We start from the raw sequence: 20,898 nt of genomic DNA on the forward strand, positions 1-20,898 counted from the left end.
TCAACCAGGTTGGGTCATAGAACATGGCGTCCAAATCAAGCAAAGCCAAAGGGAAGCAGCCATTGATGGACATATTTACCAAATTGCCCCACACAGGAGAGATGGCGAAACTTCCGGAGTGCAACAAGCAAGAAGAAGACACCTTGCCAAGGGATGACCGCCAGATCCTGGACGCAATTGCGGATTTGAAAGTGGCATGGGAATCCAAGTTGGGATCCGCCATCGCAGACTTGAAGACATCCCTAGAGGGGAAAATTGACGCAGTCAGTGTAGATGTGAACCTCCTGAGGCAGATGTGAGGGGCTTGGCTGAATGTACAGGCAGACTAGAAGAAGTAGTGAAAGCGAACATAAGCAGCTGCACCACCAATGCTAAGGAGGTCTCTGTACTCCACAGCAAGTGCGCAACCTAAAGAGCAGGGCGGAGGAAGCAGAAGGAAGGGCGCGCAGAAACAATATCTGCACTGTCGGACTGCCGGAGGGAGTGGAAAGCCCGGACCCGATTAATTACATTGAGAATTTACTGCTGCAAGAGATTGGAGCTGGTTTGCTCACGCAGGGCTTCGCGGTGGAAAGAGCGCACAGGGCCCTCACGAGGAAATCGCCGCCCGGGGCTCCCCCTAAGCCGATCATTGTCAAAATTCTAAATTACGAAGACAGAGAAGATTCTTGAACATTTTCACAAAGGAGGCACTATCAGTAGAGCATCGGCAACCATAACAGCATACCCGGACTACACCTTCCAGGTACAGAAGCAACGGTTAAGCTACGTGTCGATCACGAGACGGTTAATCTGAGAATATTGAATATGCTAAAACATGAAGCGCTGCTTAAGAAATTCTCCATCTATGCTGCTTCCATCGATCTACATGCAGCATTCGATTTGGTCAACAGACAAAAACTATGGCAAAAATTGAGAATGTGGAACTGCCCATCGGAAATTATGGTGCCTATAAAACAACTGTATAGTAATACGATTAAGATCAGGCTCCGAAAAGACGGAACGCTATCCGCTCAGACTGCCACCTCCAACGGTCTGAAACAGGGCTACACTTCAGATATCCCAGATGAAAACATATTTCAAACGGCCAACCCACCGAAACTTAACGGCAGCCTCATTCCACATTTAATATATGCAGATGACATTGTGATTCTAGATAAAACCTCTGTGGGCCTACAAAGAAGCCTTACACAGTTAGGGAAATATATGAAGACTAATGATCTAGAAATCAATACGAACAAAACACAAATCATGGCGTTGGCAACCATTCGACAGTCCAAATCAAAAATACCATCGTTCTATATGGACAACAAAAAGTTGGAATGGCAAAAAACAATTAAATATCTAGGAATGCTCCTGAATCAGTCTCAAGTAGAGAAAGACTGGATGACACAGCTCAATACAAAAACATCCTCCCTAGCGCGTCAAGGATCATCGATACACTTCAAATATGGAAAATTCTCACTGAAACCACAACATTCTACCAGCAAAAGGTGACCGCCATCATCATGTACAGGAGCGAACCGATGATTAATCTAGATCAAGATATCTGGGATTCATTAGAAGGCATCTTCTGGCGAAAAAAATCTTGAGGTTCCCTAGTTAGTTTCCCGCTGTAAGAATTTGCCATGAGCTTGCCACCCAGTCACTCAAATCCATAGTCACCTGGAAGCAACTCGACCTATACAGGAAAATCTCCAACACTTATGACAATCCGGCTATTGATATCCTTCGCAATAGAGAGAATTCGACGGCGGACACAGTCCTGATACTATGGAAACTCACGATTGAGCAAACAATGAGAGAGAACGATATAACTTTGGAGACACTAATTAATCGTCCACAAATAGCAAAGAAACGTCTTCTATAGAATGACTGGATAAGGACAATCAACAATAAGAATAACTATAGAATGAATATCAATTGTGAACTGGACATTAGACTAATCAGTTACCATCATATCTATCTTTATTCCTAGATCGTAACATCAGAGATCAATTACTCAGATTTCGCCTTAATCTTTTACCTACGCGCGAATCACAAGACAAATACCTACCTCATCATCATCATCCTTCTGTTTTTTGTCAACAAGAAGAAACAGTTGAGACACTATTTCATATCAAAGTGGAATGCCCCAAACTAACCGAAAAAAGAAACCTCTTTAGAGAAATGATCACGAACTCGGGTCAACTCGAGAACCACATGATCGATGGTCCCAACTGCTGGCAGGAGTAAATAAGAATGTGACAATTACCATCATCCAATTTTGGACTAGTATAACCGGAAATCAATAACCAATGAGCATGGCTAAACCCTGTCGCCTTCTGGCGACTCCATTTAGTAGCATATAGAAAAAAAGACAACTGAGTTTTGTGGACACTTTCTCGAGACTACTCTTGGGCTGGCTATTTGGCCACTATTATTTTCTTTTGTTTTTATGTCTCTTTTGATTTCAGTGTAAAATAATGTATGATAAAGCTCAAATGAAAAGTTTTGTAATTAAACTATATCATTTTAATTAACACAAATGTAAAAAATTTACAAAAAAATAAAGACAAGGCGATTTTCTTCTGAGTCCCCAGATGATGCGATGGGCATGCAGAATTGTCCGGCGAAAGCAGATGACCAGACGGAGAGCGGTGGTGATAAGTGAACCTAAGGTTAATATAACATAGCTATGCTGTGAGCAGGGTATGATACGCACAAGCGGACTAAAGGGAGGAGGCTGGATAAGTGAACCAGAGTTTCCGTGATACGGGTTTTGCACTAAGCAAGGGTGGTATTATCCACATATACCTATGACACGGACCTCTGGACTAGAATATAAAATGTAATATGGGTTGTTCGAGTGATAGGTCCACAGAAGTGCTTAAGATGTACGAGTCGGTAGTAAACTGTGGCACTAGTGCGGGAGACACAGAGGGAATGCGTTCTCACCCCCAGTAGTTAGTTTAGTCGGGATACTAGTAGAGCAGTATCCCCCTGCAGAGTTCCAAGTACTGGCAGAGGCCGTGAAAGGGACTAGATGTGGGGTAGCCTGAGATCCAGGGATGGAGTTGGGGGTTGGGTAGGGTGGTGGGAGGAGGGGAGGGAGTTAAGGAACTAAAGGGAGCAAGCCTTCAAACACAAGCCACAGAGTACGAGGAGGAGGGTGGGGGCAGAGATGGGAGGAGTAGGAAATGGATAAGATGGGAGACCTGACGATAGTGACCTGGAAAGTGAGGGGGTTAAATAGTTACATTAAACAGAATAGGGCCATGATGTACCCGAGGAGATAGAAAATAGACATTGCACTGCTCCAGGAAACTCACCTGACCAAGGAGAAGCAAGGGGTGGTAACTAAAAAATGGAAAAGAACCACCCTCGGAGCGACATACTCGGCATATGTCAGAGGGGTCATGACATTGGTAGCACCACACGTCCCATTCAAGCTGCTGCAGTCTACTATAGATAAAGATGGCAGAATGGTGTTCATAAAAGGGATGGTGGAAAACAGAGGGGAGTATCAACGTTTATGCCCCTAACCAAGACACCACAGGCTATTTGAGGAACTTATACTCTAAGATAAGCTCATAAATGGACGGGGCAGTCATATGGGGAGGGGACTTCAACTGCACCTTGGACCCGAGGCTAGATAGGTCAGATGGGAGGGCTGGAAGCCATGCTCCAGCAGAGAAGGCCCTGGGGGCCTTGTTAGGTGATTTTCAATTGGTGGATGTGTGGAGAATGCACCACCCCACAGGAGAAATAATATTTACATTATTCTGCCCCACGAAATTTGCATACTAGATTAGATATTTATCAGGCAGGAATTAACACAAGAAAGTGACACGGACAGAATACAAGGCTAGCGTTCTCTCGGACCACACACCACTGACAGTAACATGGAAGAACCTAGCCCCCCAGGGTGAGAATCCCGACATGGAGACTTAGGGCCGAGGCATTGAAAGACATGGCGTTTAGAGAAGACCTAAGGGAAGGGATAAAGGAGTATTTTGAGCATAATACCGGCAGCGTAGAATCGGCAGGGACACTGTGGGAGGCATTTAAAGTGGTGGTGAAGGGGGAGGCGATATCGAAAGGGCTGCAAGGTGGCATAATACAGGACTTGCACAACGCAGAGCGGGATTTAGAAACAATGATGCAAGGGTGCACAGGGTCCCTTGAGGAGGCCAAAACCATATATCGACAACAGCAAGACTGCAAGAACCACTGGGAGAGGCTAGGTAACCTAAATTATAAAAAAGTATGTGGAGAGGCAGCACGCGGAAGGAGACAAACCAGGCCGGTTACTAGCCTGGTTATATAAAAGCAAGACCCCCAGACAAACAATTAGAGCAATGCAAGGGGTAGATGGGCGGACACAGGATACCCAGGAAGGAGCGAACAAATGCTTTTTTGAATACTCCAAGAACCTATATGCGGATATCGCAGAGGGCGAAGAACTAGACATACAAGGAGCATTAACAGAGATCACCCTCCCTAAACTCGGGGCGGCAGAGAGGGAGAATCTAGAGGCCCCTAGAACATTGGAAGAGTTAGAACAAGTGATCAAGTGTCAGGCTCACTGGGAATCTAGTGGCTACAGTTAGGGGTGCTAGGTGTACTTCAAAGCTGGTGGGAAATGATTTTTGGAACAAAGGAACATGTTTATTTAGTTTCCTTAATCTCTTTCTTCAGAGATCTTCTGAGCACAGTGCTCAAAATGAAGGATTGGGCTTGAACCCAGGTCAGAAATTGAGTTTCTGAGCAGCTGGGTTCCATTTCAGAATGTTGAGGGCTGAATGTCTTTGCGCTGGCCTTTTTCAAATGCCTTTCATCACTTTTCTTTTGTAAGAGCAGTTCAGTTTCTTCAGTATTCTTTAGGCCTTTAACTTCTGTGAACACATTTCAAGTCTGAAGAAGCAGCAAGTTTTGGAGAGAGCTTCAATTAACCAATCTGGTGGGAGCGCAGCAATTTTTGGGAAATATGGTCAAGATTTGAATAGTTTAAATGTGAAGTTTGCTGCACAGTGTTTAAAGACTTCAGTTTGAAAAGACTAATTGCATGCCAAAACAGAATAACTTAATATACTTTGAGATTGAGTGGATTTGTAGCGTTTGAAAGACTAGTACCGGTTCATCATGTTTAGAGCATGAACTTAATTGCGCTCACGAGAGGATCGTAATATACTGGAGAAGTGAAGCTGAGCTATCCACTGGAGTTATTTGCTGTGTGTTCGTGTTAAAGGGCTAGTCCAGTAAAAAAAAAAATTTTAAAAATAGATAGGCAACATTAAAAAAAAAAAAATACTCACACTTTTTTTTTTAACTTCCTATGTAACATTTTGAGCTATTCAAGCTCAAAATTCGCAAAAGCAAGCACATGGGCGCATCCATTTTGTGAAATGGATGCCCGCCTGTGCTGGCTTTTGCGGCACTAATGAAGGAAAAGCCAGCCAGCTGTAGTAAACAAAAGCTACCGCTGGGTGGCTTTTCCTTCATTGGTGCTGTACGCGGAGGACGGGGACCGGAGACCAGAGCAGGAAAGCTGCAGCTGAATCTCGGTAAGTGCCATTTATTTATTTTTTTAAAATAAGCACTAGCTGCGTTTTTTTTTCTAAGTTTTCCGGGCTGGAGGAGCCCGGAAAACTTAAAACCGTAGCTTTAAAAACGTTGTATTTATGTTTTCGGTCGCTTTTGAAGCGACCGCAAACATAAATACAACGTTGTGTTGAAAACGCTGCGGTTTTTCTTTCCAAGTTTCTCAGGAGCCTGAGAAACTCGGAAAGAAAAACCACAGCGTTTTCAAACACAGCCGCGTTGTGTTTCTTCCTAAATCTGCTTTCCCATTTGGGGCTCTCGGGCTCCCCACGGAAAGCAGATTTAGGCAGAAACACTGCAGCATTTAGCATTTCCCATTTGGGGCTCTCGGGCCCCCCATGGGGAGCCCGAGAGCCCCAAATGGGAAATCAGCTGTAGGCAGAAACACTGCGGCATGTAAACACAACCGCGATGTGTTTCTGCCTGCCTTGGCTTTCACTTTGGGTCTCCGGTGCTCCCCTGGGTGATAGCCACAGCAGGCAGAGAAACAACGCGGTTGTGTTTGATAACTCTGCGGTTTTTCTTTGAAGCAGGTAAATAGTAATCAATTAAAGCAGAGTGCTGAATAAGAAGTGGACAATAACAGTGAAGTCTGGAAACCGAATTATTTGAACATCACTTAAATTTAGTCTGGAAAGCAGATCACTTACAAACTGAAAAAAGAAAGGTTCAATTTGAAAAGCTATATGACAAAAGCGGATTGGCTGGATGAAAATTGTTGAATAGCCTTGAAACTTTTCCTCCAGGCAATTTGTGGAGGACACAGGTACATATTGTTGATATGATGTTTAATTCTCTCTGAATATTTGAATGTATGTAAAGAATACTAACCTTTAACCCCTTGTCAGGGACCAAGCAAAGAAGCAAGAAGAGCGCCAGTGTTTGTTATTTTGTCCCATTTCCCCTTTCCCCCCTCTAGCTGGACTGATCTCCACTGTGTATAAGTAGGTGGGGCCCTGAAATGCTAGTGAGGGACTGTGGGGCCTAGCGGCTTCTACAGAAGGATTTTAAGAAGACATGACAGTATGAAAGGCCCAAGGTGATTTTTCAGTCCAAGCTGCTATGGACCCCACAGGTCTCTCACTTAGCGTTTGGGGAGGGGGGTTGTCTGAAATCAGACAGGAGTTAAGGGCAGCCAGGAATGAAAATAAGTTTTTAAATTTGAAGGTGGAAGGTTTGGTTGAGAGGTTCAATGAGATACAAGCTCAGGGAACTCCTTTACCGGGGGATTTGGTTGGGTTGAGGATATGGGTCCACCAGTTCTTTTGCATAGAGATGAGGTGGCGGTTATGAGTAGTAAGGAGAGGTTTGGTGGATTCAGGGAATGTCATCAGTTACCCATACCGTTAGCTGCTCCTGAGCGTTTTGGTGGGGATTGTCAAAGGTTTTCAGTGTTTGTGACTCAGTGTCAACTACATTTTTTGTGTCGTCCTGAAGGTTTTACCACAGGTACTTCAAAGGTTGCATTTATTTTGTCTCATCTTTCTGGTGATGCAGCAACCTGGTCAGTCTTACTGGTGAATCAACAGAGTCCATTTTTGGAGGATTTTATGGGCTTCATGAGAGAATTCCGGAGAATGTTTGATAGACGTTGAACGTCGCAGGAGGTGGACTGAGTTATTGGAGCTACGGCAGGGTAGTAAGGATTTGGTTAGCTATATTACTCAGCTCAAATCTCTGGTTTTAGAGTCCAACTGGCCGGAAGAGAAGAGATCAACTTTGTTCTATCGAGTTTTACGGGATGACCTCAAAGTTGTGTTGTCATCCATTGTTGAGAGACCTGCGACGAGTTAATATCTTTGGTTTTGCAATTGGAGTTCAGGATGAATGAGCGTAAGGGGGGGCGAAGAAAAAAAGTGTTACTGAAGTTCAGCCAATATCTAGGTTAGACAGCCAAAAGGAGGATTTGAGAGTAGAGAGTTCAGACCTTCTTTGTGCAGTAAAGAGAGTTATTCAAAACCCAGAGGCCCTTTGACTAAGGAGGAGAGGGAAAAGAGAATCATGGAGGGGTTGTGCATGTACTGTGGAAGGTCAGGACATTTATTAAAGGATTGCCCAGGCATTTCTTGAAAGATTCCAGTATCTTCAGCTAATCCACAATTTGTAGCCAATTCAGTGCAGTCGGCGGTTCTTCATCTAACCTTGAATATATCCTTATTTTTGGCGGGAAAGGTGAATGGGAGGGGGCCAGCAATGTTAGACTCCGGGGCTACAGGACATTTCATGGATTGGGGGTTGGCTAAGTCATTGGGAATTCTAGTCAGTGCGAATGATAATCCAGAACAAGTTAGGGCAATTGATGGAACGCAGCTCACTTCAGGACCAATTACCCATGAAACCGTTCTTTTGCGGCTTGCAATCGAGGGAGGCCATGGAGAAGAATTCGCTTTTGAAATAATCGATGCTACACAACTGTTGTTGATTCTAGGAATGCCTTGGCGTACGTTACATAATCCCTCAGTAGATTGGGAGAATCGGTCAGTCAGTTTAGTTTCCAATTTCTGTTTATCACATTGCTTTGATGGTTGCAATAAGTCTAGAGATGATATGCTTGAAGACAAGGAGGTGGATGGAAGGTAATGAGGCCTTTTGGCTTGCTGAAAGAGGAGCTGGGCAGACAATAGTTGGGGCAGTGGTTGGGCAATTTTTTATCAATGAGGTCCTCAGAGAATTTTTGGACATCTTTGTTATTGTTTACATCGATGACATCTTAATCTTCTCACAGGATGAATTTTCGCACCAAGAGCATGTTAAGAGAGTATTTCGGAAATTGCGCGACAACAATCTTTTTGCTAAATTGGAGAAGTCTCAATTTCACACCAAAGAAGTTGAATTTTTAGATTTTGTGATTAGTCCTCAAGGTTTGGAAATGGATGAACGTAAGGTTCAAGCCGTTACCAATTGGCTGATTCCAACTTGTGTGAAGGAGGTGCAAAGCTTTTTGAACAAGTGATCAAGTTACTGCCTATTAATAATGCCCCTGGGACAGATGCACTACCGAGCGAGTTTTATAAAGCTTATAGGGAGGAATTACTTCAACCCGCTGTTGGCAATGCTAAATGAAGCGTGTAATACGAGCACATTGCCTGTATCCCTACGAGAAGTGATCATCATCCCGCTGCTGAAACCCAATAAACCGGACACGGAATGTGGGTCCTACAGACCGCTTTCGATGCTCAACCAAGATAGTAAGATATTCACAGCGGTGATGGTGAATAGGTTGAGACCAGTCATAAACAAACGTATACACCCTGACCAAACGGGGTATGTCCCATGCAGAAGCATATCTGACAATTTAAGGAGACTCCATCACGTTATAGAGCAGACACAGGGAAGTTCCCAGGAGGTGGCAATAATCTCGCTAGACGCGGTGAAAACCTTTGATTCGGTCATGTGGCCCTGGCTGATGGCTGTACTAGAGCAATATGGTATTGGGCCTGCATATTTAAAGTGGGTTTGATTACTATATGACAAACCGCTAGCAAGTCAGAACGGTAACGACCATATCAGAACAATGGCAGTTGGGCAGAGGTACCGGGCAGAGGTACCAGACAGGGATGACCGTGGTCTCCGGTGCTTTTAATTTTGGCACTGGAACCCCTGGCAGCGTACTTGAGGCAGCAATATGGAGAAATAGGTATCAGCACTAAGAGTGGGCAACATCGGATATCGATGTACGCTGATGACATGTTTCTGTACCTTAAGTACCTTGAGGAGAACCTACAATATTTTCTGGAGGTTATGGAACGATACACTAAGCTGTCTGGCATAACAGTGAACCCAAAGAAGTCAAGCATATTCCCCCTGGGTAGATACATAAGCTGCCGGTACTACAGATAAAATGGGAAACAGACGTTCAGATATTTGGGAATAGATGTATACCACAGCACTGAAGTCAAACACAAGCAGAACACTGAAAGAGCAGTGTCAAAGATTGAAAACAGCATGACACTCTGGGCCAAGCTGCCCTCAACAATGATGGGTAGAGAGGCACTGTTAAAGATGGTGATACTACGCAGGTTATTACACTACTTTGCGAATATACCATATATGATACCCAAACGATTCTTCACTAAGGTAGAGAGTATATGCAGGGGGTTTATATGGCACAACTCCAGAAACAGGATAGTGTTATGGAAATTACAGAACTCGTACGAACAAGGGGGCATCAGATTGCCCAATTTTGAGGTGTACTACCTGGCTAGCCAACTCCAATATGTGGCAAGGTGGCTATCAGATGATCCCACACCGGAATCCAAACTGTTGGGGGCCGAATGCACCCCTTATTTCTTGAATGCATGGATGTGGTTACCAAAATTGCAACAAGAGCGGGGAAGCTGATTACTGGACCTGGGGGGGGAAATGTGGGGAAGAGCCTGCCAGTTAATGGAGAGCTCGCACCTGTGCTCCCTACAGATACCGCTAGTGGCACTGGAGGGAGTGGATGAGCAAATGAGGACGACCATAAGGGGGAAGTGGGAATAGATAGGCATAGCGACCATGGGGGATGTGTGGCAAGATGGGAAAGCAAAGGATTTTAATGCCTTGATGGAAGACACTGGATTACATCAGGGACAATACATCACATATGCTAGGCTGGTGAAGATAATAAAAGATACATGGACTGATACAGTTTTAGCTCGACAGCCTGAGGCAGTCATAGAAACGTTTTATGACATATCGGGTGGGGGCCATGAGGTCTCCCGGATTTATGAGCTGTTGATGTTGAAAGTGGGGAAAGAAGTAACCCAGACGAGGGTAGACTGGGAGGAAGAGGTGGGGGAAGCGATGGGGTATGGACTGTGGGTTAGGGTGCAGGGATACCATAAGAAGGTATCAAGGAATGTGAGGTTGCAGCAGGTGCAGCTATACGTAACCCATAGAGCATACTTGACCCCCAAGACGATAGCTACGTTAATAAATGCTGGAATACAGACATGTTCAAAGTGTGCAGAGGTAAACGCAGGAATGGCACATATGTTCTGGGCATGTCCCGAAATAAGGAAATTCTGGGAGGTCCTGGCCCGCTGTATGGCAAGAAAGGAGATACATTTAGATGTGAACTCCCTGTGGGCATGCATACTGGGGGGTTCCCCAGGCCTAGTAAACTTAAGCATGTGAGACAACTGAAAGACTTGGCATATATACTGGCTAAATGCAGAATAGCAATGAGTTGGAAAGCAAGTAGGAGACCAAGAGTAGAGCCCTGGTGGTACGATCTTCAGAAATGTGTGAATGCCGATACCACAGTGTGGGATGAGGCAGCAAATAGAGGTGGGGAAGATTAAGCGGACACGCTGATGGCCTGGAAACAAACAGTAGAAACACTGTCCGGATCTGACCAAGCAAGCCAGGGGGAGGTAGCCCCCAGGAGGGGGAAAATGAGAAACGCCCGCAGAAATGAAATGAGGAAGGTTGGAATGTTTGGTAGGCTCGGGAGAGGGTATGGGGGGGGGAGAAAAATACTACATGGAATTGTACGTGTGGATTGACATGCATATTTGTTGCTATACTGTATGGTGCAAATTATGGAAAATGTATTAAAACTATTTAAAAAGAAAAGTCTTCAAAGTGAATAACTTTCTGTGACATTAAAACAGTAAGGTAGAACCGCTTATCAAGTAGATTGGCTTCCTAATCAAGTACATTTTAATAAACACACACACACACACACACACACACACACGCGCCATCTTGCTTCAGTGTTCCTCTAGCCATCTCCATCCTTCCCCCTCTTCTGATCAAAAGGAACCCAGTAAAAATGTGTTGGGTTTCCCAAGTCTGGGTGGGAACACCAGACTAAATCTGCTGACGAAGGCATGCTGTCGGGGGCCCTAGGAATGTCTATCCAAGCTGCCCTTCTGAGGCAATGCATTACATCAAGGCAAGACTCGGGAGAGTAAGTCACAGACCATGTAGTAAACACCTCCAAGTGCACAGCAGGCAGTGGAGAACGGATGGGCCTTGCAGTGTTGGACCATTGCCAATTGGCGGGGAACCGCCCGTTGCCATCATCACCCCAGCAGCAGATACTCTTGGTCCAAACCTTGTAATTCGCACACAACCATACTAGAGCTAGCAGTTCAGAGTTGCAACCGGTCTTCTCCTGACCATCTTACCCCGTCCGACTGTCAGACCATTCACCACCAAGATAATCTACTGGGTAGGCAACAATAGGCAATGTAAATCATGTTTTTAAATCACCCACAACAGTCTTCCAAGCAAGTGGGCAGGCAAGAATCCCCCAAAAGAAAACTAACCGTCTGTAAGCTCCAGCCATTGCACATCGCGGTCATGGATGAACTTGTCCCCATCTCGAATAGCATCCTCGCCTAAAGAACAAAAAATACAAAGTAAGTTCAGACGTGGGAGATCAGACCCAGTTTTACTGTGGCCACCAGGACTCTCATTCACTCACAGGTTTTGGAATATTAACACAGAGGGCCCCATGCCAGGTTTGCCATGTTTGTTCCCTTTCTTCATCCCATCCATTGCCCATTGTTACTTAATCCTACTTTTATGCATTTAACCTGTCTGGCATTTCTAGACTTGCACCAAGAAAGAAGAATCTGTAAGTATGGGCTGTGTGTTTAACAGAGTTCATTGGACTCACAGCATATAAGGACCACCAGATCCATCCCAGACTTCCAATTTTCTGCTTATTTAGAAGTAAGTCTCCCCTGTGCCCTTTTAAAAAAAAATAATAATAATTCACTGACTACATCTTCTTTTGGAGATCCCATTTATGCGAGACGTTACTTACCAGTAAGTGTCTTTCTGTGGCTTGTATCTGTTTAGACTTGCATACTTTGGCATACGCTGCCATCTAATGCTTGGTGCAGAGTATTACAAGTTCTTTTCTCCAAAGTTAAAGGGCATCAACACGGATAGTACTGCAACACCATCGCTATCCTACGTGTGTACCCATTATACTGTACACGACGACATCCTCAGATGGTTTGTTTTCTGAAAGATGCCCTTGTGTGGTAGCAGACCGATAGAAAGTATAGACAGTGCTGTGGGGAGAATGGGTGGGTGCATGCGACTCTAAATAGACACAAGACACAGAAACAATCTTACTGATAAGTAACAGCTCGCTTGTGAATCAGTTGAGACTCATGCTTTGCGAAGACTAGCAAGCAGTACCTAATGAACACAGTGAGTGAGCTGAAGGAGTGGTAAAAGGTTTGAAAATAGCTTGACCCACTTGTGAGACTGCTCTTATTTGCGAGTCTATACAGTCACGTTTTGTTAAGATATGAAATGACCTCCAAGTATTGTGAGGGCATCATGAAGTAAGACACTGACAGATTTAATTCAAACAAATAATATTTATTAAATTAAATGTCAGGATGGTAGGTCTAACTTGCCTGTGGGATTTCCCTACCTAAATAAAACGAAGGACAGACCGAGTCAAAAAAGAGTCCAACTTAAAAGCCTGTATGTGTCCAAAACGAATGCTTGCCCTCACAACTAATGCTAAACAGGGTGTAGGGATGTCAATATTCAAAGGGATGGTGATCAACACAAAATGCTGAGCTTCTTCCAGCTCCAACCTAAGTTCGAAGTAATACAGTTCAAACAAAAGAGATCCCGAGGCCCTGTCCTCATGATGATAGTTCTAGTTCATCAAGTCTCAGGGTTCCCTTCCCCAAGACTTCAACGTTGGAACTAATGAATGAGTCACTCGTTTAAAAGCCTTTTAAAAGCTCAACTTAACTCTGGGTTCACTCTTAGTGTTAGAGAGAATTCTCATAAAATGTGCTAATTTCCTTCACCTTAGAGACCCCCAGCAACTTTGCTGGATTTTGAGGACTTTTTTTTTTTTACCTTGAGAGCGTGAGCCTTTTTTCCCCCCACTCTCTCGTGTATTTTGATGTGCGTTTTACTCTTGTGTTCTTTGATTATTGAGTTTTAGACAACTCAATAGGCATCATCTTTCATGTGTGTTACACAGCGCCCTCAGTGCAGTAACACAGGGAAGCCTTTCTAGGCTGTCCCAAAGTTTAAATACCTTCTCTGGTATAAACTACTGTTTTCCAGAGAATGTAAAGGTAAATTGACTTTACTAGTCTTTTTAAATTCCTAGACCCAACACACACTACCTTACAATAGAGTGCTGGAGGGGTTACCTAGTATCCCGTGTCTAGAAACTCATGTAGCAGTCAAATGCTACCCTTTCCTATCGAAATGGCTGGTGGCAGTGGTTTTACAATGAACTACCATGATTTTTCTTGACCGCGAACACCGGTAGCGTTAAATCACGGGAGCCAATTTTTTCAAGATGTTGTCTGAGCCTCCTTTGTTTAAACAGGTCCCGGTCTTCTTTTTTCGCCTTTTCTTTTTGGAAAGGTCCTTCTAGAGTTTGTCTCTGCGCGCCAAACTAGGTTTGGTACCTTTGTTTCTATGCCTTTGGTGGGATTCAGGACTGAAGACCGCCTCTGGCGCCTGAATGTCTGGGGTGGGCAGGAAGTGAGGGAGGTGCCCGAAACTCCCTGTGCTTAGTCTCCTAGGAGACGCAAATACACTCTGACGTGATTGGCTGGCTGACTGTCCGGCAAGGCCAGCCACCCTGCTGGGTGAGTGGCAGCTAGGCTGGAATGAATGGGAGAAAACTGTTTAAAAGGCGAGTCTTGGCCTGGAAGGCAGAGTCGACCACTGAAACGAAAGAAACAAAGACGAGCTGGAAGAGGACGGCTGCTGCAACTACTGGACCGTTGGTTTGCCCGGTGGAGCCCTGCTGCAGGTCCGAATTGCCAAGTTCATCTCGACAGAGAAGCCCTTCAAGGACGACTTCTTCCTTTGAGTTGGTAGGACCAATCAACTCGTAAGCCACCAGGACACCATTCTCGGAGCCGGTTGTATTTTCCTCACAGTGCTGCAGGAAACCGAATAGCCAGGGAGAAGGACACCAGCTTCCGGAATCAAAGAATTGCCAGTTTGCCAGCTTTGTGACCAGTCCCAGTGCAGGAGTCCCCCCCACCCCCCGCCGTCCTCCCTCTTGTCCCCACGACTGAGGCTCAGGAACAGCGAGATCTGCTGGAACTGCCAGTAACAGAAGTCTTCAGCTGCATCTTTTTCTTCACTATAAGGTACTGTGAAAACCTGACCGAGAGAACTTACTCTCACTGCGAAAGTTCGTGAAACTTTGGCAACTTGCAGGCCTAGTCAGCTTGTGACCCGACATATAACCCTTTCTTCTGAGAACTACTTCCGAGAACCTTGGCAAAGACTTTTCCGTTTATCTACCAGAACCGTTTTTACCTATACAAGCCATTAGCCCATTGACTTTGGCCTACCTATTGCATTAGACCAACTCCTCTTGTGAACTCTAACTATTTGCACTGTTTGAAAGTAACTCTACTATTCGTTTTATTGACTTATGCCTTTTTGCTCCTACTTCAATTGCTCTGAAGGCCATTTTACTCCTACTTCAAAGTAGTTTAAATGCTTCAGAACCGGTTAGTGTGAAGTAATGTAGGATATTTGTGTGATATCGATGGCCTCCTTTTAGTGAATGGGTTCTAAATGACTGTAATAAATTAATAAGTGTTTTACCAAGAAACCTTGAGTGTGTCTATTTGAATACTTGTAATTGTAGATCTCTGTGTGACCTCGTTACAAGCTCACATTCCATCTTGAGATAAGCCTGGCTACTCAGCGCGCTACCAAAAACTGTGTGGTACACACTTATACCAAAGGTTAGTTTTGCTTACACCTGTAGTCCTAGTTGTGTGTAGTCATCCCAAAGGGTACTGCATACAAACTTTGCCAAACAAGTGTTCCTTCTTGGTAGGTTTTGCAGTGTCTTTACCTTTTTTAATGTGGGGCTCACAGGTCTCGGCACAGTTAACAGACCACATGGACCACCCACCACAGGTCGCGCAACCAGAGCCTCTCAGTACTTCAGCCCACACAGGTTTCTCTGTATTCGCCTCCATGCGAAAGGGCCCACTCCCTTAGACTCTCCTTGTTGGCCTCTTGGCTTTGTCATACCCCTTTTGCCAGTCGTTGGCCTTGCCGCACTGAATTTATTCAAAGGCTATTCGGTGGGGGAGTCTGTTCATGCCCACCTTTGGTTGCACTCCTTTACATATATTCCTTTCCCCATAGGTTGCTTTCAAATGGGTATTCTCCTGTATTGATTGTTGGTTTTGCTAATAAAGTTCATTAATATTCCATTTAGGTGTAACATTTGTATTTTCAGCCAATTCGGTATTCAACCTGCTTGATTTAGCACAGTTGTAAGCTTTCATTCAGCTCAGCGTTCAATATGCTTGGTGTAACGCTGTCTAAAACGTCCACTTAGTTCGGTATATATATAGTTTTAATGTTGGTTTTAACTCTCATTCAGTTCGACATTTAAAATGTGTAGTCTAGCGCTATTTGGAAACTTTATATATATATATATATTCTAAATAATATATGTTAGCACCATTTGGAAAACCTCCATTCAGTTCGGTAAATAAGATGTATCTTGTTTCGCTTTGAAGGGGAATATTCCACCTGCCCTCTTACAGATAATCATTCAACTATACTCTGGGAATACTGCCTATGTTAGATGGGGAATGGGTGGGGAACCAACCGACCCCTTCGAAGTATCAAGAGGGATAAGGCAGGAATGCATGCTAGCCCCTCCTCTTCTTGTATATCGACAAGGTTGTAAGAAACGTTGGAGGGAAATGCCTGGACCCCCCTAAATTGGGTTTGGAGATCTACCCATTGTTGCTCTTTGCTAATGATGCAGTTATACTAGCTACATCACAAAAAGGCCTCAGGATTACCCTGGAGGCGTTTGAGGAAAAATGTTCAGAGGTCAGCCTGGAAATAAATATGGCTAAAAGCAAAGTGTTGATTTTTCGCCCGGAATTCTGTAAATGTTCTAAATTGGTGGTACATGATGAGAAGTCTACCTTCGACCAAGTTCAGCAATATGGTTACTTAGCCCTAAGTTTTAACGACCAGTAGAATTGGCCTCTGCTTGTGGGTAAATCCTGTTTGCAGATAGAAAAATTCAGGGGGGCATTGTAAGATTCTTTTATGCACATGGCCAAGGCCTGATTTCACCCACAATTACAATTCTTTTTATCCCGGCAAAATTTGCAGCTATGATTGGGGCCGAAATCTGGGGCAGCGCAGACTAAAATTAGGCCGAGAGGAGAGAGCCATTTTAAAGAAACCTTTGGTGCTCCCTAAATCCACACCTGGCCCCATATTATACATGGACTTGGGATTGAGACCCATACAGAGAGAGGCCAAATACAGACCAGTTTTCTATTGGCTGAAGCTCTGCTCAACATTGGAGCTGAACATATACCAAGAAGTACTTCACATCTTAGAGGCAGAAGCAGGGAGATCTCTGCCATGGTTCCAACAAGTTAAAAGTCTATTGGGGAAATTGGAGTTGCTGGACCTATGGCAGGCCTCACATGGAACAACCCATGCAGCACATGCCCGGTCGCTTATGGAGGCCGATTTAGAGAATGGATGAAGGCATCTTTCAGGCGGCCACATCTATTTGGCCAGCAAGACATGTCTGGGCTTTGAAAACTATCTAGACCTGGTTAGGCCTCAGTTTTCCCGTAATCTATATATAAGGTACAGAGTGTCTAACTTGAATCTGGCAGGTGTTACAAAGAATTGGGTCCCATAAGGGAATGGTCTGTGTCCCGTGTGCCTGTCAGCGGAGGAATTGCTGCCGCAGTTCCTTTTTTTCTGTGATGGTTACCAGGCTATTATATGTAGGCTCTTACTGATTAGAAATGGCATCATCACCGTAAATGCAGCACTAAATTTTTTTTAAAAATGTGATGACATCAAAGTGGTGTACTGTGTGGTGTGAGACGCTCATGGTGACAAGACAGACAAGTGATCACAGTTCAAGAATGTTTATTGAACAATGAATTTGGTATTCAGGTTAGAAAAACACCTAATCGAAACCTAAATCTAAGATGGGCAGCAAACATCAACCATCAAATGAAACATAAGGCAGTCCTAGTTGCGTCATTTCAAAAAACAAGGGCCTATGCTAAGAAACCTTTTGCCAACCTCACAGCTAATACCAAAAAATGAGTGTGGGATATTTCTCATGAAAAGAAAGAAGTGTTCGAAAATAATATGTCAGTATGCGGTAGCCTGGGTCTCTCTGCCCCACGTTTTGACTACGAGGTAAGATGGGAGCTTTGAGCACAGTACAGTCTCTGGCTTTTCCAGCACGAGACGACAGTTTCAATGGCAGTTCTCAGGATCGCCGATGGCCAAGTCTTGTTCCTTAGACAGTCTCTTGCCTTCGGGGCCCGATGAGCTCAAATAACCAAAAACAAACGTTCCTTTAACAAATGGAAGTTTGTTCCAATGTTCACTGGGTGATGGGTTCACCCCTGCCCCCCCTTTTCTGGGAGTTGACCCTTCTCAATAGCGTATCGCAAATATATCAAAGTTCCTGTATCAAACAATCTTTGGGTGATAGCTGCACCACTGGATCTCCCTCGGTTGGCGCAGAACCTTCTTCTCTTTATATTCTTGGGTGATGGCTTCACCCCCGATCTCCCTCGGTAGGGCTCGGACCCCTTTTGCAGTATTGCTCCTCCCTCAATGTCTTTTGCTTGGGTGGTGGCTTCACCACTCTCTCTCTCTCGGTCGGGCTCGGACCTCTCTGGACTTCCTTTTCACTCAAATGTTACAGGATTCACTTCCCTTGCTTTCAGAATACTTGTAGATCAAAGTCTTTCGATTGTACAGGGATTTTGCTCGACCCTCGGTATGACAATTTTGACCTATTTCACTGGCCCTAGTTACTCTCATTTAGGGCTTGACCAGTCTCTTTGGAATTAGCACCCACGTGGTGCCGCTTCCCCTCTGTAGCGGATCTTCCCTTCACACTTAACAATTCATTCAAAGTTCATCAGCATCGTTTCAAAAGTTGGCACTTGGCGATTCCTACTCAACAAAGCCCGGTTCTCATCAATTCTCCCCTCGACTCACTAGCTGTGATGAAACCACTTGGCTGTTGCCTCTTTGGAGTCAAGGCCGGTACAATGGGCACGGGAGCTTCCTCGCACCCGCTTATCGGCATTGGTTTGCCCCCTGCATCGTGGACATCTGCTGCAGGACAATTGTGCTATTGTTCACGGTTTTAGGCTTTCCTCCACGAAGGCTCTGTGGGTCTGGCACGAAAAGGGCAAGGTCACATCTCTCCTCGCCACCATCTCGATTCCTGCTGCCCTTCTCCTTCTCTTGAACTGCCGCGTGTTAGCCGTCTCCACGTGCGGTCTGCCATGCTCGCCTTGCTCTTACTGTGCTCGCTTGCTCCACCCGTTATCCCTGAGGTGAAAAGGAAGGGCCATCAGGTGTGTGTGGTTCAAGTTAATCGTCTGACTTTGCCTGACCCTCGGGTTGGAACAGGTCAGGTACACAGGCTTAACATTAGTCTGTTGTTTGTGGTGCGAGTTTGTCAGAAAAGGGGACAAAGGGGTTGTATGGGATCATATCCTTTGTATTTGGGATTGCGGTGCTCTCGGAAGGGTAGGTTTTGGAGGGTTTTTTAAATGGCCGAGAATGACTGGGATGAAGAACCGAACATGGGATCATGGAGCCGGTAGTGTATTGTCATAATAGGTTGGGATTTTGGAAAATGACAATCACGGGGACAGGATTGGTAGGGTTTGCAGGTTAAGCGGGAATAACTGGGGTTGTGACATGAACAAAGGGGATTGTGGGAATCAGTGTTTTGTCTGATCAAGTAGGGAATGCGGAAAATGATACTCAGAGGAACAGAAAGAAGGATAGGGAGTATTCAAGTGGAGACCGGTAAAACGAAGATTCTGGGAGTTATGCTTTTTGGGTGTAACCAGGTTTGGGACCATAGCGGATTGATTACGTACGTAGGGTTTGTTGGATCTGAGCAGGAGAGCTCTAACTGGAGGAAGGGAGGCAGATGCAATACAGCCAATGAAAGCCTCAGATGCCTCGTCCTTCTCCTTCTCTAGCAAAAATGCAGCGTCTCACCAGGGGTATTCCCCCACGCATAACCCCGGGTTCCACCATACAGGTGATCCTCCCCCACTGGACCATGCCCAGGAACTAGATCCAACAGCGTGTCCTGGCCACCTGAATAAGGGATTCTCAAGGTTTTACTGGGAGAACACCCTTAGGTTTCTCACAGTGGCCACTTATTTATCTCAAGCCTGGAGGGTGAACAAGTTGAAGGAGTAAAGCACAAGGCATGACTAGCGAACTGATTAACATGATCGATCAAAGTGGTGTTTTCTCTGGATGCATTTGGCACCAGTGGTATTCTTATTATGCATCAAATGAATTTTAGCCCTAACATTTTAATGTATTAGTGAATTATTTTAAAGAATTGTTGTAATTTCTATCACTATGTTTTGTAATATTGCGTATTTGCACATTAACGGTGGCTAGATGACATTGTGTTGACTAAAAGTCTTTTGAACGTTAATTAATACAGAGCTTGATTCGTATTAAACAGACTGCCCGAAGCGCCCCTGTTTTCCAAGGGTCTTTTCCCCAGCACTCACCGGTTTGCAGCGTCTTCCTCCAGCGGGTCTTGCTGCTCCTCTCGACTTCCCAGGTTGGCGCCCCGATCTCAGCTAGCCCCGCCCGCATGCTGCTTTTATTTCTGCAGGCACCAGCAACTTTGTTGCCTCAGGATGGACACGGACAGGGTCCTCGCTTTCTCTGGTGCTTGTTAGCAGTTCCCAGCTGCTCCGACTCTGCCTTGGAGGCTCCCACACCTCAGTAATATCTGCTGGCGCCCTGGTCACACTTCAGGTCCTACCACGGCTGCCTCCCCACAGAAAGGGTCTGTTAGGCAGAATCCTGTGCAGTGCCCTTAGGGACCACTACACTACACACAATTAAGACTACAAGTGGTAATACAAGTTCACCTTTGGTACAAGCCCGTACTACACTGTTAAAGTGGTAGCAGTAGCGGAGCAGCCAGACTTAACTCAAGAGCAAAGGAGCAGTAGTAGAAATTACACAAAGGACCACCAATACTGTGACTCAAGTAAACACTGACTCAAGGTTTTTGGTTGAAAAGTAAAAGTACATTTATTTCTAGACCATCTGTTTGCAAAACACTTCACTTCAATTAAATTATAACCACACGTAAAATACACTACACACGACCAATACACTTTGGGCAGCACAATTCAAGATAAGTACCTTTGGTTTCGACAGACCGGTGTTGTGAAACGAAGACGTTACCGGGAGGACAAATGCGATCACTTTTTGACAGTAATGATAGTTCGGTCTTACTAAAGATACGCGTACCCACGGAAAGAAATGTCA

At 44.9% G+C, this 20,898-nt stretch overlaps 1 protein-coding gene across 2 annotated transcripts in view; it reads right to left on the reverse strand.

Annotated features, from left to right (window-relative positions):
* The window catches only part of DNPH1 (2'-deoxynucleoside 5'-phosphate N-hydrolase 1), a 114,147-nt gene that overhangs the window by 76,012 nt on the left and 17,237 nt on the right, over positions 1-20,898 (reverse strand). For both annotated transcript variants that reach the window (XM_069608878.1, XM_069608877.1), the window contains one exon: positions 11,844-11,915. In XM_069608878.1, the coding sequence (XP_069464979.1) occupies positions 11,844-11,915 (72 nt within the window). The remainder of the gene's footprint in view (positions 1-11,843; positions 11,916-20,898) is intronic.

This window comes from Ambystoma mexicanum, chromosome 4q (assembly GCF_040938575.1).
Source record: "Ambystoma mexicanum isolate Mex_15411 chromosome 4q, UKY_AmexF1_1, whole genome shotgun sequence".
NCBI classification, from domain to species: Eukaryota; Metazoa; Chordata; class Amphibia; order Caudata; family Ambystomatidae; genus Ambystoma; species Ambystoma mexicanum.